This window comes from Microcaecilia unicolor, chromosome 11, assembly GCF_901765095.1.
Source record: "Microcaecilia unicolor chromosome 11, aMicUni1.1, whole genome shotgun sequence".
Taxonomy (NCBI): Eukaryota; Metazoa; Chordata; class Amphibia; order Gymnophiona; family Siphonopidae; genus Microcaecilia; species Microcaecilia unicolor.
In genome coordinates, this window is record NC_044041.1 from 38,572,992 (window position 1) to 38,590,278 (window position 17,287).

The 17,287-nt window shown below is 48.4% G+C and overlaps 1 protein-coding gene across 1 annotated transcript in view; it reads right to left on the bottom strand.

The window, feature by feature from the left end:
* Nucleotides 1-17,287, bottom strand: part of RSRC2 (arginine and serine rich coiled-coil 2) — a 187,385-nt gene that overhangs the window by 122,098 nt on the left and 48,000 nt on the right. The window contains 2 exon segments of the mRNA XM_030219254.1: nucleotides 630-817; nucleotides 3,017-3,060. Coding sequence (XP_030075114.1) covers nucleotides 630-817; nucleotides 3,017-3,060 — 232 coding nt within the window.

Sequence of the window (17,287 nt, forward strand, 5' to 3'; positions counted from 1 at the left end):
CGGTTGTTAAAGTAGGGCCCTTCATGGCTACTTTTGTTACATTTGTACCCTGTGCTTTCCCACTCATGGCAGGCTCAATGTAGCTTACATGGGGCAATGGAGGGTTAAGTGACTTGCCCAGAGTCACAAGGAGCTGCCTGTGCCTGAAGTGGGAATTGAACTCAGTTCCTCAGGACCAAAGTCCACCACCCTAACCACTAGGCCACTCATTAACAACTGGCTCCCAAAATGTGGGCTTGGGCCCCCTGCTGAATTCTCTTTTACTTTGCTGGTGGGGATGCTGAGCCCTGCCAGCCAAGTAAATAGACTGCTGCTGCTCCCCGCTCCTTGTTTCCAGCTCTGAGCAGCAGGTATGCCTAGTGAGCCCGCATGAAGGGAGGGAGGAGAGAGAGGCAAGTGTTGCTGCCTCCCTCCTCGGCCACTCCTAGCCCTTCCAACTGCAGAGCTGGCTACGTCCGGAGAAAGAGCCTGTTAAAATTTTACCAGCACACCCCTGCTGCTGGATCAAAATCTACCACCACCAACTCTCTACACTTAACTGCTAAAATTTTAAAGAAAAATTTCACCCTTCCATTTACATCGGAAGAGAACAGCTGTAGTTCATTAAAAAAATGTGGACAGACACCAACCGGTCACGGGATCGGGATCGAGAATAACTTCGGCCTCTGGATGATTTTCTATCCTTTCGTCGGTGTCTGTCTTCTCCATTTTCAGATGAGTTCAATCGCTCTCTCCCTTTATCAAGATACTCTTTGTCACTGTAGTCCTCAGACTTGTGTTTTTTGAAGGATTTGTCTTTTAACTCATGTCTTCTTGCCTGTTTTAAGAAGAAGTTGGCTCTTTCAGGAAAATAGTGCAACAAAGAGAGTTAGTATGGGTATCAAGAGATGAAAATATGTTGTGAAGTAACATTAGTAACCTTAGGAGTCAGGCTCTCTCGTCATTGCTGCTCAAGCTTCACAACATTTACCCAATGCTGAAGCTCCACACTGATTTTTAAATCATTAAAATGTTCATGGGGGAAAAAAGTTGCACCCTCCCAAACATCACACTACACCAGGAAATACTTGCAAAAAGATAACTGCTCCATTCATATCACCTACAAAACAGATAAAATGGAGCAGATATTGCGAATCTTGAGATCTCAACACCAGACCCCTAAAAAGGAAAGAGAAATCAGCTGCAAGCCTTTCTTTTTGTCTCTACTCACAAGGAACTGATTTATGGATGACAAAGCAGTACAGGATAATCTTAACTGTACAATGTAACAGATTGCCCACAGGTTTATTACTTAAAAATATACTATGGGGCTCATTTTCAAAGAACTTATGCAAATGTTCTATAGGTTACTAGGTAACTTAGTGCTTTAAAAATACACCTATATATTTATCAAAAAGTTATGAAACACATCTGAATTAAATCCATACCATACTGTCTGTTGATTAAAAAAAAACAAAAAAACCCACACACCATACCACACTGTCTAATATTTAAAAACAAAACCAACCAAACCAAGAAAAAGAGCGGTTAATATAGAAAGCATAACTATGGTATATATTTGCTAAAACATGAGAAAATTAGGCAAGACTGGATGAATGGGGAGCGATACTGGATAAAAAAAAAGGGGGGGGGAGAGAAATTGGGCAAGACTGGATAGGTTGGGGGGGGGGGGGGGGGGGGAGAGAGAGACTAAGCATATAGTCCATCTAAATATAGTCACAAAAAACGACTACCATGGTACTCCAACTTATGGAACCCTCTTTGAAATACAATCGTATTTTATATTACTTGGAGGTTATATTTGTGTTTACCTTCCAATCTTAAGGCATCAGGGCAAATCTGGCAATTTAGCCTTTGACCCTAACAGGGATGCATGCATTTTGAAACATGAGCACATGAAAACATTTATTGCATTTGTGCATGCTCTTGATCGACGCTTCATTCAAATAAGCCACTGAAACTGGATATAAAAAGCTGCTAGAAGTATACTTAGCATTCTCAGAAAGTTCACTGAATGCACCAATAGTGTAGTGTAAAATTAAGCTATAGGAAGACTTTCCAAAACAAACACTAACCCCCTCCCCCCCCCCCGAACAAATGATTTTCATAATGCAAATAGGAGTTTGAATGACTGATAGTTACCTTAAAATGAAGTAGGCTTATAATTTTGCTATCTGAGTCTGCAGCGTCTTCAGTTCAGTCTCTTCGTGCATTAGCACGCTGAGTATGATTTATTATAGAAATGTTATCATGTGATCTAAGCAAAATAGTCAATTTTCACAAAATGCCTCCTAAATTAAACTAATAATCACCAAAAATATTACTTCCTCATGTGAAATGTTGAATGACTGCACAAAATATAGCAGCGTGCATTCAGAAACAGAAAAATGAGGATTATTAACATTCTGCATATATAGAGAGACAACCATTCATTTTACAGTTGTACAGCCACCAATCCCAATCAATTTCAATAAACCACTGTGAAATTCCCATTGCAGCAAATACTGCTTTTATTAATGGCCATTAGTATGCAACGTGAGATATGCTGGCTACCTCTAAAGGTAAGAAAAAAGTCCCCAAAGACAGATGGGGGAAAAAATTTACAAAATGTGTGTTGAAGGCAGCTTAGAACAGGGCAGACACTATCAAATGAAAAAACAAGAACAAAAGCAGACTGCTGCTGGGATTGGCCTCTCTCTATATTATAATACTCTATGTAAGCGACATGGAAAGCACTTTTATACAGCAGCAGTTAAAATGAAAGTCCTACACTATGTGGGTCACTATTTAAAATGAATTTGTTCCAGACTAAAAATTGAAATGTTTCTGAAAGCACTTGAGCTCAAATCATGCATTCTTCTGATATAAGTCAGTAATTGATGCTTACAACTTTGGGTATATCCAGAATGTTTGTGTACTTACCATTTACAGTCTTACATATATAATTCTACCAGATACTTCTAGAAGTATTTAAAACCCTTAAAATTACCTAAACTCCACAAAATATTAAAATTACCTCTCTGCTCCTGCTCCGGCTTCTGTGCTTTTTTCCTTCATTATCTAGGGAGATAAAATATATATCTACATTATTTTCACCAAGTAGACAAATTTACAATATGAGCACATACTATATGAAGAGTTCTGTATTTAAATCATCTAGGGAACACTTGAAATAGATAAGCAATAGTGCTTACCTGTAATGGGGGTTTCTCCACAGACAGCTACACGCTTTGATGTGAACCTTGGAAGTTCCCCATTGGTTATCACAGCTCCCCTAAAGTTCCAGCAAAGCCTGTATGGTGACTCCTGAGCATGAGCAGGTGTTCCTGCTCTATCAACCAACCCCTGATGGATCAGGTCCCAATATACTTGGATAGATAAGAAGAGCACTAGAGTCTTCTCTTAAGATACTGGGTGCTTTCTATACCCCAGGTTTCTTTCAAGGTACATACTGTTACAAATGATTTTGTGATCTCTTCAAGTGATATGTGCATATTTGGCCAAGACTTCTCTTCTCACCAATAAACTCAATCATTGCAACTTGCTTTATTACGACCTTCCTACTTCTGCACCAGCTGCAAGTAATTCAGAACACAGCAAGTAATCTCTCATGCTTGCGTGTTTGGTCATGTTACTTCTCTTCTTAAAGATGCATACTGGCTCCCGGTCTGTTACCATATTAAATTCAAACTACTAATTATATCCCATACAGCTTTCTATAGCGGTGTCAAGCTAACATTTTTTTTAAATTTCCTATGTTCCTCCTAGATGCCTCCCCAAGACCGTAATTGCTTTGTGGTTCTTCTCTGGCTAATGCCAGGCTAAATTCCACCAGGCACGCAGCTTTCTTCTACCTTGAATCAACTCCTCAGAATGCTATCCCCTTATATCGTCAAGCTGAAACCAATTTCAAAAGACAAAGGATAAAAATACTACTTTCCCAAGTAACTGATTTAGATTGGTCTGGAGTTGCAGCAGTATGGTACATCCTTGCCTCTTCGTTTTTCTCCCCTTTAAGTTCTTAATTTTGCATATTGTAAAAACAGCTTTGATTTGTTTTATTCAAAAGGAGCGGTATAGCAAGTCCCTAAAGAAACAAATATGAAAGCTATTAAGAATAGCGGGCTGGAACTATGGTGGGGGCATTGGGAGGGTGAGAGACTAACTGAAGTTTTTTGTGGGGTTTTTATTTTTGGCTGTTTTGAGACAATATCTTCCATCTTACACCAGACTTCCCAAAAATAATAGAATTCAGTCATATCATGGAAGCAAGTAAATGGGTGTGTCTGAAACATTTAACAGAAGTTGAAATTAGCATATATACCCAACCAGCCATTTAAAAACGTCTGTCCTCTAATGATGCTGCAGAAATCATAGCCATAAGTATAGACAGCTATTCAAATATCACATGCATGCACCAGAACACACATACACACACTGCAAAAGTAAACAACTTCTACAGAGCACATCCAATGCTTAATTTTTATTTTCTCATTTCCATCCTCCAAAATTACAGACAGCAGATATACAGATCAGTAGGATCCAAAGCAGTCCAAACAAGTCAGAAACAACTCAGTTTATACATAATTGTTCAGCCACCCTTAGGATTCACCTTTGGGTTTAAAAAGCAAAACCATATGCGCGCATGTAAGCACTAGATAAATTAATTAAAACAAAGTTTAAAGCAAATACCCTTAATATGTAATACTTGACAGCAATAATAAAACAATGATAGAATATTCATATAGCAAGCAGCCTGAGCCAACAGATTTATTTTCTAAGTACTGAACGTAATACTTTGTATGAACTTGGCAGCTAATAGCGTGCTGAACTGGACGATGTTAGCACATTTGGACTGACTCAACAGAACTTCTGCATGAAGGAAGTCCTTCCCACATTATTCAAACCTCTCTGTGAAATAGTAGTAATAAAAAAGGCAAGTGCATTTTTATATCACTGCAATCTACAAAACAAAAGGGGCAAGTTCCCACATAACATTTTTTTCGTTTGATGTAGGAACAGGGAAAAAAAAAAAAAGGATATTAAATGCTCCCAGGTTTCAACCTAAATATTTTTTTTAAACTGCTCTTATAAATAGAAAGTCTGACTGTTAAGCAACTGATTGATGGCCCTTTACTAGGTGAAAACATCTCTGCATTAATACAGGGAGTCCCTATAACCAGCCCATTCATATGACACAATGATGGAAAATTTAGTCCTTACCTGATAATTTTCTTTCCATTAGTCCCAACAGATCAATCCAGAGACGAGTGGGTTATGTCCCTCTAACAGCAGGTGTCGAAAGAGAAACTTCAGAGATTTAGTACATGTGGACATGTGCATCCACCTTAATCTCAGTATTGTTGATAAAGCATTGGAAGAAAAAAGAAAATCCAATATATAAGGCGTCTCCTGCCTTTATAAAATCCGTGTAGGCTCATCATCCACTGCCACAGCAGGAGGGAAAAACGCCAGAGTGGCAAATTGTAGCATGCTGGTCCTCTACCCTTTTTTTTTTTTTTAATAGGGAAGCCCTCTCATGCCGTTATAAAATCTGTGTAGGGTCATCCTCCACCACCACAGCGGGAGGGGAAACGCTGGAGTGGTGAATTGCAGTATGCTGAACCTCCACCATCTATTTATTTATTTGACGGTTTCAAAGAACAAATGACAGAATCTAACGGACCAGAAACAGGAAGAGAACAGCCTCACAAAAATAGGGAAAAAATACTCAGGTAAGAGCAGTAAAGCACGGGCCTCTGAACTGATCTGTTGGGACTAATGGAAAGAAAATTATGATCAGGTAAGGACTAATTTTACCTTCTATAGTATCCCACAGATCAATCCAGAGATGAGTGGGATGTACAAAAGCAGTCCCCCCAAGTAAGGTGGGATCCCCGAAACAGGCCAATGTCCGACTGCCAATGCTGGAGTACAAGATGGGGGCCAGAGTAGGAATGAGACCCCAAGCAGTCTTGCCATCTCCAAATGGAACCAAAAAGACTCTAAGGCAAAAGAAAGGGGATGCCCAATTAGAGTCAGGAGAAGGAAGACAGATTCAGCCCTGGAACGTGAGAAGGCACCGCAACTCGAAAGGCTCGAAACCTCAAGCCAGAAAACCAAGTGTGACACCCGGCGAGAAGCAAGCCCCGAACTCTCGAGTTGAAAACACCACAGATGTGACCATTGAGAATAAAGTCTGGCCTCTGTTGGTCAAGCAGAAGCAGCATCCCATAGAAGAGGAAGCTTGACAGCCAACGAAACAGCAGAGTTCTGGAAACCCCGAGAGCCAGAGACCGTTCCAGACTACTGTCTTGCTCATCATTTACAACACAAAGACTAGTGGACAGAACTGTGGAGTTGGACCAGCAGAAAGGGCATCATGCTTGAGAGAAAGGGCAGAATCAGGGCTCACTCGCCAGCGACAGGAAAAGGTCACTTCAGCAATCTCGAAGTGAGAGGGAATTCACTGCCTGACATCCTGCGAAGATCCAAGGCCTCACAGCCAACGCCAGAACCACAGACCTAGATGGCCTCCAGTGCGTCATCTGGTAAGAAGGCTAGTTCCACCCACCAGAGAGCTAGGCTCGACCGAGGAGCCATGCCCAACAGCCAACGTGGGATCCTGGAACATTGGAGAGAGAGAGAGAAAGAGGCAGGCTGCAGTGACAAACAAATCCCGGCAAAACCGGCAGAGACTGAATAAGGCCCTACCTCCAGAAATCGGGGAGAACTGAGAATTAGAGACAGGGCCAAGCTGGACTCCCAGGGATCAGAACAATTACAACTTGCCGAGATAGGCCAGGTAGACCTGAAACAGCTGAGCAAGATGAAACCCAGACATGGGAAGGCCTGTCTCTAGCACAGAAAGAAGGAGCCTCCAGAGACGGAGCCCCAGCCTATCTCCAGGCCGTGGACAGACACGACAATCAAGACAGCGAGATCATGTGCCTGGACGGAGGGAAGAGTGGCAGCCAAGGACAGCAGGAGATATACCACTAGGGACCAAGCCAGCCCGGTAACCCTAGATGGCAAAGCTTCGGCATCCAGTGCCAAAGGAAGGCCAGCCAACTGAAACCGAACAACGCTTTATATTAAGGGGCGAAGTCCCACTGTTCAACAACAGATGGGGCAAGGCCTGACCCCATACAGCGGCACTCATCTTGACAGCCAGAGGCACCATGCTCCACCGCAGCAGGAGGCACTATCAGAATAGATGGCGCCAGACCTGCCATTCAAAAACACAGAAATGTTGTGCATCGAGCGATGGAAGGATAAACTGAGTGAATTGCAGAGCAGAAGCAAGGCTCTATGTCCAGAGATGGAGCAAGGCCTGCTGGTCAGAAACAAACAAGGCCCAACGTCCAGGGACGGAGGCAGGCTCAATGTCAACAGACAAAGCAAGGCTCGACAGCATCAGCTGGAGCCAGGCTCAACGTCCAGAGGAGCCAGGCCTGCCGGCCAGAAAAGCAACAAGGCCCAACGTCCAGGGACGGAGCACGGTTCCATGTCCAGAGACGAACCAAGGCCTGACATCAGCCGGAGTAAATCTCGATGCCCAGAGATGGGCCAAAGGCAGACGACTTCAGGAGGAGGAAGGCCAACATCCCTAAACAGGGAAGGCTCGACGGCCGCAGCAAGGCTCCATGTCCAGAGACTACGCAAGGCTCGATGGCCTCAGCTGGAGCAAGGCTCAATGTCCCGAACTGCATCAAGTGCTGTCGTCTTGAGAAGTGGCAAGGTGCAAATTAAGCGACGGAGGCAGAGACGATGCCCCGAGTCGCATGAAGGCTTGACGTCCAGAGACAGAGCAAGATGTGTGTTTTAGAGACGAAGCCAGTATCGACAATAAGAGATCAAATACCCCTCTGTCGCAGATTACCCAAATGTGAATTAGGCTGCTGCCAAAAGCAAAGCTCGATGTCTAACAATGGAGCAGGGCTCCAAGTCCAAAGACAGCACAAGGCTCACCGACCAGAGACAGGGTCATACTGACATCCCAAGCTGGTGCAAGGGTCTACGTCCAAAGACTGAGAAAGGCCTGAAGTCCAAAGACTGAGCACGGCTTAACAGCCAAGGATGAAGCAAGATGCAATGCTCAAAGACGGCACCTGGGACGATGCCCAAGATGATGCAAGCCTCCATGTCTAAACGACGGAACCAGGAAGAGCAACACAAACACCCAGCTGTGACGAAAGAAACAGAAAGGGTTTCCAACAATGCTGCCCCTGCGTAGAGCGAATGCTACATACCTGTAGAAGGTATTCTCCGAGGACAGCAGGCTGATTGTTCTCACTGATGGGTGACGTCCACGGCAGCCCCTCCAATCGGAATCTTCACTAGCAAAAGCCTTTGCTAGCCCTCGCGCGCCGATGTGCACCGCGCATGCGCGGCCGTCTTCCCGCCCGAAACCGGCTCGTGCCGGCCAGTCTCATATGTAGCAAGACAAACAGAAGGGAAGACACAACTCCAAAGGGGAGGCGGGCGGGTTTGTGAGAACAATCAGCCTGCTGTCCTCGGAGAATACCTTCTACAGGTATGTAGCATTCGCTTTCTCCGAGGACAAGCAGGCTGCTTGTTCTCACTGATGGGGTATCCCTAGCCCCCAGGCTCATTCAAAACAACAACCATGGTCAATTGGGCCTCGCAACGGCGAGGACATAACTGAGATTGACCTAACAATATATCCAACTAACTGAGAGTGCAGCCTGGAACAGAATAAACATGGGCCTAGGGGGGTGGAGTTGGATTCTAAACACCGAACAGATTCTGAAGCACTGACTGCCCGAACCGACTGTCGCGTCGGCAGTAATGAGATGTGAATGTGTGGACAGATGACCACGTTGCAGCTTTGCAAATTTCTTCAATAGTGGCTGACTTCAAGTGGGCTACCGACGCTGCCATGGCTCTAACATTATGAGCCGTGACATGACCCTCAACAGCAAGCCCAGCCTGGGCGTAAGTGAAGGAAATGCAATCTGCTAGCCAATTGGATATGGTGCGTTTCCCCACAGCCACTCCCCTCCTGTTGGGATCAAAAGAAACAATTGGGCGGACTGTCTGTTGGGCTGTGTCCGCTCCAGATAGAAGGCCAATGCTCTCTTGCAGTCCAATGTGTGCAGCTGACGTTCAGCAGGGCAGGAATGAGGACGGGGAAAGAATGTTGGCAAGACAATTGACTGGTTCAGATGGAACTCCGACACAACCTTCGGCAAGAACTTAGGGTGAGTGTGGAGGACTACTCTGTTATGATGAAATTTGGTGTAAGGAGCCTGGGCTACCAGGGCCTGAAGCTCACTGACCCTACGAGCTGAAGTAACTGCCACCAAGAAAATGACCTTCCAGGTCAAGTACTTCAGATGGCAGGAGTTCAGTGGCTCAAAAGGAGGTTTCATCAGCTGGGTGAGAACGACATTGAGATCCCATGACACTGTAGGAGGCTTGACAGGGGGCTTTGACAAAAGCAAACCTCTCATGAAGCGAACAACTAAAGGCTGTGCTGAGATCGGCTTACCTTCCACACGGTAATGGTATGCACTGATTGCACTAAGGTGAACCCTTACAGAGTTGGTCTTGAGACCAGACTCAGACAAGTGCAGAAGGCATTCAAGCAGGGTCTGTGTAGGACAAGAGCGAGGATCTAGGGCCTTGCTGTCACACCAGACTGCAAACCTCCTCCATAGAAAGAAGTAACTCCTCTTAGTGGAATCTTTCCTGGAAGCAAGCAAGATGCGGGAGACACCCTCTGACAGACCCAAAGAGGCAAAGTCTACGCTCTCAACATCCAGGCCGTGAGAGCCAGAGACTGGAGATTGGGATGCATAAGCGCCCCCTCGTCCTGTGTGATGAGGGTCGGAAAACACTCCAATCTCCACGGTTCTTCGGAGGACAACTCCAGAAGAAGAGGAAACCAGATCCGACGCGGCCAAAAAGGAGCAATCAGAATCATGGTGCCTCGGTCTTGCTTGAGTTTCAACAAAGTCTTTCCCACCAGAGGTATGGGAGGATAAGCATACAGCAGACCCTCCCCCAGTCCAGGAGGAAGGCATCCGATGCCAGTCTGCCGTGGGCCTGAAGCCTGGAACAGAACTGAGGGACTTTGTGGTTGGCTCGAGATGCGAAGAGAACTACCAAGGGGGTGCCCCACACCTGGAAGATCTGTCGCACTACACGGGAATTGAGCGACCACTCGTGAGGTTGCATAATCCTGCTCAACCTGTCGGCCAGACTGTTGTTTACGCCTGCCAGATATGTGGCTTGGAGCACCATGCCGTGACGGAGAGCCCAGAGCCACATACTGACGGCTTCCTGACACAGGGGGCGAGATCCGGTGCCCCCCTGCTTGTTGATGTAAAACATGGCAACCTGGTTGTCTGTCTGAATTTGGATAATTTGGTGGGACAGCCGATCTCTGAAAGCCTGCAGAGCGTTCCAGACCGCTCGTAACTCCAGGAGATTGATCTGCAGATCGCGTTCCTGGAGGGACCAGCTTCCTTGGGTGTGAAACCCATCGACATGAGCTCCCCATCCCAGGAGAGATGCATCCGTGGTCAGCACTTTTTGTGGCTGAGGAATTTGGAAAGGACGTCCCAGAGTCAAATTGGGCCAAATCGTCCACCAATACAGGGATTTGAGAAAACTCGTGGACAGGTGGATCACATCTTCTAGATCCCCAGCAGCCTGAAACCACTGGGAAGCTAGGGTCCATTGAGCAGATCTCATGTGAAGGCGGGCCATGGGAGTCACATGAACTGTGGAGGCCATGTGGCCCAGCAATCTCAACATCTGCCGAGCTGTGATCTGCTGGGACGCTCGCACCCGCGAGATGAGGGACAACAAGTTGTTGGCTCTCGTCTCTGAGAGATAGGCGCGAGCCGTCCGAGAGTCCAGCAGAGCTCCTATGAATTCGAGTTTCTGCACTGGAAGAAGGTGGGACTTTGGATAATTTATCACAAACCCCAGTAGCTCCAGGAGGCGAATAGTCATCTGCATGGACTGTAGAGCTCCTGCCTCGGATGTGTTCTTCACCAGCCAATCGTCGAGATATGGGAACACGTGTACCCCCAGTCTGCGAAGTGCCGCTGCTACTACAGCCAAGCACTTCGTGAACACTCTGGGCGCAGAGGCAAGCCCAAAGGGTAGCACACAGTACTGGAAGTGACGTGTGCCCAGCTGAAATCGCAGATACTGTCTGTGAGCTGGCAGTATCGGGATGTGTGTGTAGGAGTCCTTCAAGTCCAGAGAGCATAGTCAATCGTTTTCCTGAATCATGGGGAGAAGGGTGCCCAGGGAAAGCATCCTGAACTTTTCTTTGACCAGATATTTGTTCAGGGCCCTTAGGTCTAGGATGGGACGCATCCCCCCTGTTTTCTTTTCCACAAGGAAGTACCTGGAATAGAATCCCAGCCCTTCCTGCCCGGATGGCACGGGCTCGACCGCATTGGCGCTGAGAAGGGCGGAGAGTTCCTCTGCAAGTACCTGCTTGTGCTGGAAGCTGTAAGACTGAGCTCCCGGTGGACAATTTGGATGTTTTGAGGCCAAATTGAGGGTGTATCCTTGCCGGACTATTTGGAGAACCCACTGATCGGAGGTTATGAGAGGCCACCTTTGATGAAAAACTTTCAACCTCCCTCCGACTGGCAGGTTGCCCGGCACTGACACGTTGATGTCGGCTATGCTCTGCTGGAGCCAGTCAAAAGCTCGTCCCTTGCTTTTGCTGGGGAGCCGAGGGGCCTTGCTGAGGCGCACGCTGCTGACGAGAGCGAGCGCGCTGGGGCTTAGCCTGGGCTGCAGGCTGTCGAGAAGGAGGGTTGTACCTACGCTTACCAGAAGAGTAGGGAACAGTCCTCCTTCCCCCAAAAAATAGTCTACCTGTAGAGGTAGAAGCTGAAGGCTGCCGGCGGGAGAACTTGTCGAAAGCGGTATCCCGCTGGTGGAGCTGCTCTACCACCTGCTCGACTTTTTCTCCAAAAATGTTATCCGCACGGCAAGGCGAGTCCACAATCCGCTGCTGGAGCCTATTCTCCAGGTCGGAGGCACGCAGCCATGAGAGTCCGCGCATCACCACACCTTGAGCAGCGGCCCTGGACGCAACATCAAAGGTGTCATACACCCCTCTGGCCAGGAATTTTCTGCACGCCTTCAGCTGCCTGACCACCTCCTGAAATGGCTTGGCTTGCTCAGGGGGGAGCTTGTCCACCAAGCCCGCCAACTGCCGCACATTGTTCCGCATGTGTATGCTCGTGTAGAGCTGGTAAGACTGAATTTTGGCCACGAGCATAGAGGAATGGTAGGCCTTCCTCCCAAAGGAGTCTAAGGTTCTAGAGTCCTTGCCCGGGGGCGCCGAAGCATGCTCCCTAGAACTCTTAGCCTTCTTTAGGGCCAAATCCACCACTCCAGAGTCGTGAGGCAAATGAGTGTGCATCAGCTCTGGGTCCCCATGGATCCGGTACTGGGACTCGATCTTCTTGGGAATGTGGGGATTACTTAGTGGCTTGGTCCAGTTCACCAGCAATGTCTTTTTTAGGACATGATACATGGGTACTGTGGACGCTTCCTTAGGTGGAGAAGGATAGTCCAGGAGCTCAAACATTTCAGCCCTGGGCTCGTCCTCCACAACCACCGGGAAGGGGATGGCCGTACACATCTCCCGGACAAAGGAAGCGAAAGACAGACTCTCGGGAGGAGAAAGCTGCCTTTCAGGAGAGGGAGTGGGATCAGAAGGTAGGCCATCAGACTCCTCGTCAGAGAAATATCTGATGTCCTCCTCCTCCTCCCATGAGGCCTCACCGTCGGTATCAGACAATTTCGCGGACCTGTGTCTGAAGCCGTGCCCGGCTCGACTCCGTGGAACCACGGCCACGGTGAGAGCGTGGAGAGGTAGACTCCCTCGCCCGCACCGGCGAAGCTCCCTCCGCCGACGTCGTCGGGGAGCCTTCCTGGGAGGCGACCGCAGTCAGTACCGCAAGCGGCACCGATGTCGGAGACCTCACCCCGGGCAAGGGGCCAGCCGGCGCGTCACTCGACGGTACCAGTGGCGCAAGCACCCCCGGTACCGGAGGGGAAGGGCGCAACAGCTCTCCCAGGATCTCGACCCGGAGACTCTTGTGCAGAGCGGCTGTGGAGAAAGACATGGAAGCCGATGCAGGTGTCGATGTCAGTCTGTTCCGGGCGTGGAGGCTGTTCCGGGCTGTCCATAGTGGAGCGCATCGACACCTCTTGAACAGAGGGTGAGCGGTCCTCTCGGTGCCGATGCCTACTGGGTGCCGACAACCTCGGCGACCCAGAGCTCTCGATGCTTCTTCGACTTCTTGGGACGAAGCATGTCACCGGAGCTTCCCGGCACCGACGAGGAGGACGTAGAATCCAACCGTCGCTTCCTCGGGGCTGAGGCCGAAGAAGGTCGGTCTCGGGGGGGGGGGGGGTTGGGGGGGGGGGGGCTGTACCGCAGGAGCCCTCAGGGTAGGGGGAGACCCACCCGAAGGCTCACCGCCACCAGCAGGGGAATGGACAGCCCTCACCTGCACTCCAGACGAAGCACCACCGTCCGACGACATCAGCAGATGAGGAGGTCCCGGTACCACCGATGCCGACTTCCGATGTCTCAGCTCCGATGCAGAGGGTCGATGCCTCGATGCACTCGATGCAATCGCGGCCGAGGATGAAGGTCTGGACGCTGGCGACGTCGATACACTCGATACTCCCGGTGCCGATGCCAACGAAGAGCCCGAGAACAAAACGTTCCACTGGGCCAATCTCGCTACCTGAGTCCGCTTTTGTAAAAGAGAGCACAGACTACAGGCCTGCGGGCGGTGCCCAGCCCCCAGACACTGAAGACACGACGCGTGCCTATCAGTGAGCGAGATTACTCGGGCGCACTGGGTGCACTTCTTGAAGCCGCTGGGAGACTTCGATGTCATGGGCGGAAAAATCGCGCCGGCGAGATCAAAACTCGTAATGGCGAAGATGGCACCACAAAAAAGGGGAAGAAAAACTTCGAACCGAGGCCTCCAAGGGGCCTACCCCGACGACGAAAGAAAATTTAACGGGGCAAAACTAGAAATATAGGAAAGGGAACTGACCGAAAAGGTCTCCTTCCGAATGTTTTTTTTTTTTTTTTTCTTAGCGAAGTCCAAAAAAAGACGAGCGAGGTCGACTTTCGGGGTGCGAACGGCGTAAACACGACCGTACCGAGCGCGGACAAAAGAAGACTGGCCGGCATGAGCCGGTTTCGGGCGGGAAGACGGCCGCGCATCGGCGCGCGAGGGCTAGCAAAGGCTTTTGCTAGTGAAGATTCCGATTGGAGGGGCTGCCGTGGACGTCACCCATCAGTGAGAACAAGCAGCCTGCTTGTCCTCGGAGAACATACCATTATGGAGGTTGGAAGCTCTTGGCGAGAGAAACTCTCCTGCCACATACCCGGAATGCTGCAAAACACAACCTACCAGACAGGTGGCAAATGTCGCTACCAGGACATCCTGCACCAAGACAAACAGTGCCCCACCAGACCAATGCCTGCACGAACCAGCTGTCAGTGTATGGAAAGTGCTGCCAGCACCCAGGGAACCAAGATGTTGCGAATGCGGCAACAGGAATGCTACCATGCATCCCTAAGGATGCCATAAACCCAAGGTGCAAAATATGTAGCCAGATCAGAGACCCCAAAGGTTGGCCATCACAGTCTCAAATATACTGGCACCGCCCGAGGCACCATAAAACACCTCCAAGCTGGAGAGACCGGTAAGACCCCAAGTAGGAAAAAGGGAGCTGGTGTAGAGTTACTAGAAAACAGACCCTATGACGAACATAGAAAAACACTGCCCATACCCAATATCTTGCAAAGACAAGATAATTAGGATACAGAGGCTATGCAGTCGAAAGTCAGAAATAGCCATCACAGCTCACTGAGAAACCAGTGACTCAACATAGCACTATCGCCCTCAGAAGGTGGACACTCCGCTGTGCCGCCAAGAGCTTGAAACTTCATGTGGGACCCAGAGGCAAAGCTGACAGCAGAGGAACAATCACAATTCCAACAGAACTGCCGAGAATTAACCTAAGGGCTGTATGCCCCAGGAAACCAGTACAGCAGCAGCACAGTGGGCAAAACAAATGGCCAGCACTGCCAACTACAGCCAAGAGGAGACCACTGACACAAAGCCAAAGGGGCCAAGGAAAAAGCCCAGATTGGTGAGAAAGCCTGGGACCTGGGCTGACACGCCCCCAAAAAGGGGCCCTAAAAGGCAGGGACACTAGTAGAGAAGCAACTAACCAGGATGCAAAGCAAAGGTGCCCGCAAGCTCAGCCAAAAAAAAAAAAAAAAAACAGGTAGTACAGGCACCCTAGACAGAGAATGATAGAAGGTCTCTCTCAAAACTCTAAAAGTCCGCCCCTGCGCTGGAGGAATTGTCCCCTGAAATGAGTGTTTAGCATAAACGTACGGGCCATGAGACAAAGCCTTCAAGCCCCAGGATACCTGCTACAATTGCCTGCCAGTCAGTGGGGCCTAGGCTGGGAACAGAGTCCTTCTTTACCACAGAGCAGACATAACAGAAAATGGCGGCTGCCGGAGAATCAACAGCTGCAGAGCCCGACAAAAAACACTGGCTTCCCCCTACTGACTGGAATGGTCGGAACCTCAAACGTCCGACAAATAAGCCTCGGACCTGCTGGCCAACAAGCTTCAACAAAGTCTGGAAACGCTTAAGGAGGAACATGCCGCCCTGCTCAAGAGAAATAGAGAGAGACAGGAGAAAGGCCAACCAGTCGCTTCCCAGAACTCCACTGCCAAAAACACAGAGAACGCTGGAGCAGCGCAACGTTGCTAAGGAACCAGAGCAGAGGCAGCCTGACAGGAGAACAAAAAGTGCGACTACTCACGCTACAGTTGACTTCCCAAGAATGCTTTTTTGAGCAAAATGGCGCCAAAGGAGCAAAAAACTGCCATGTGAGAAGCCCACCTAAGATCTGCCACGATTCCTCCATTGGACCAGAAAAAGTGTCAGGGGCAAAAGCAGAAGGAAAGGCGTCGGGAGCGAGGAAAAAAGCCACCAACAGAAAAAGAAAACCAAACAGGAGCAAACTGTTGTACCAGCTATTCCAAAAAAAAAAAAAAAAAAAGTAAGGACAAGAAGAAATAGAGTCGTAGAATAGCTAAAAAAGCCCCTGTAAAGTTCACCACGTTTTTTTTTTTTTTTTTTGTAGGCAGGAGGACACAGCCAGGGCCCAAAACACAGCCAGACTAACAACAGAGAGCAGGGCAAAGAAGACGAAGGGGGGAGGGACCTGGCCCTACCAGGTGTACCCCAAACAGGAAGTCAAAGACGACCAAGATCCCCAGCTCAACTAGACATGAGGGAATAGGCCAGGAGCAAATCAATCCTCCAAGCTGCACAGGATATGTCCATCCACCTGCTGAGATAGAAAGAACTTCAGAGATTTAGTATATGTGGACATGTGCAGCCAACTTAATCTCAGTATTCTCTCTATCTCCACCTGCTGTTAGAGGGACATAACCCACTCGTCTCAGGATTGATCTGTGGGACGCTATGGAATTAAAATTTAGAACTAATGTATTAACCTATGAAACCAATACCTCCTCTGTGTACATCCATATGCTGCACAAGCCGGCAAGTTTAAAAATATAAGCAATAAAAAAATTAAAATGCTACCAGCAATAAAGGAGGACAACATAGATACAGGAGCTTATAGATTTGCTTGCTTGCTTTGCTTTGATGAATAGGGATGACGGCTGCGCAAAGAGGGAAAGGGAGATAAACCTAAATGGCTTCAGATTTTTTTACATCATCCCGTCTCTTGTTATCTAACCTCCTTGCCACCTCCTGTCTCAATTTAACTTCCTCGGCAAGAGCAATGTATCCATTTTCTGTGCTGGGGAGTGGAGAGGGAACAGCACCTGTAAAATGCTCACTGAGATAAAGGTAGTCAGACAGATTAGATGAGCCAAATTTACACCCTAGAAAATTAATCCAGTAACCCTGCTCAGCTACTGGCTCTGAAGGCCATGCAGCATGTGCCGTCAGCATGCCATACCCCATGGCATATGCACACTGGCCTGCCCGACTGTCCCACCTTACTTTGGCCAAGAGCTCCAGCAACTCTGCTGTCCCCAGCCCTCTGGGTGCCCCCCAAGAAGGAAATTCTCTACTGAATACATTACAACAGCATTAGTCTCTAACAAGGGACATGAAACTAGCAATTACTAGTATTATTTGGGACATGTACTGCTGAAGGGAGCACTTTTGGAAAGCCTGGGAGCTGCACGGGA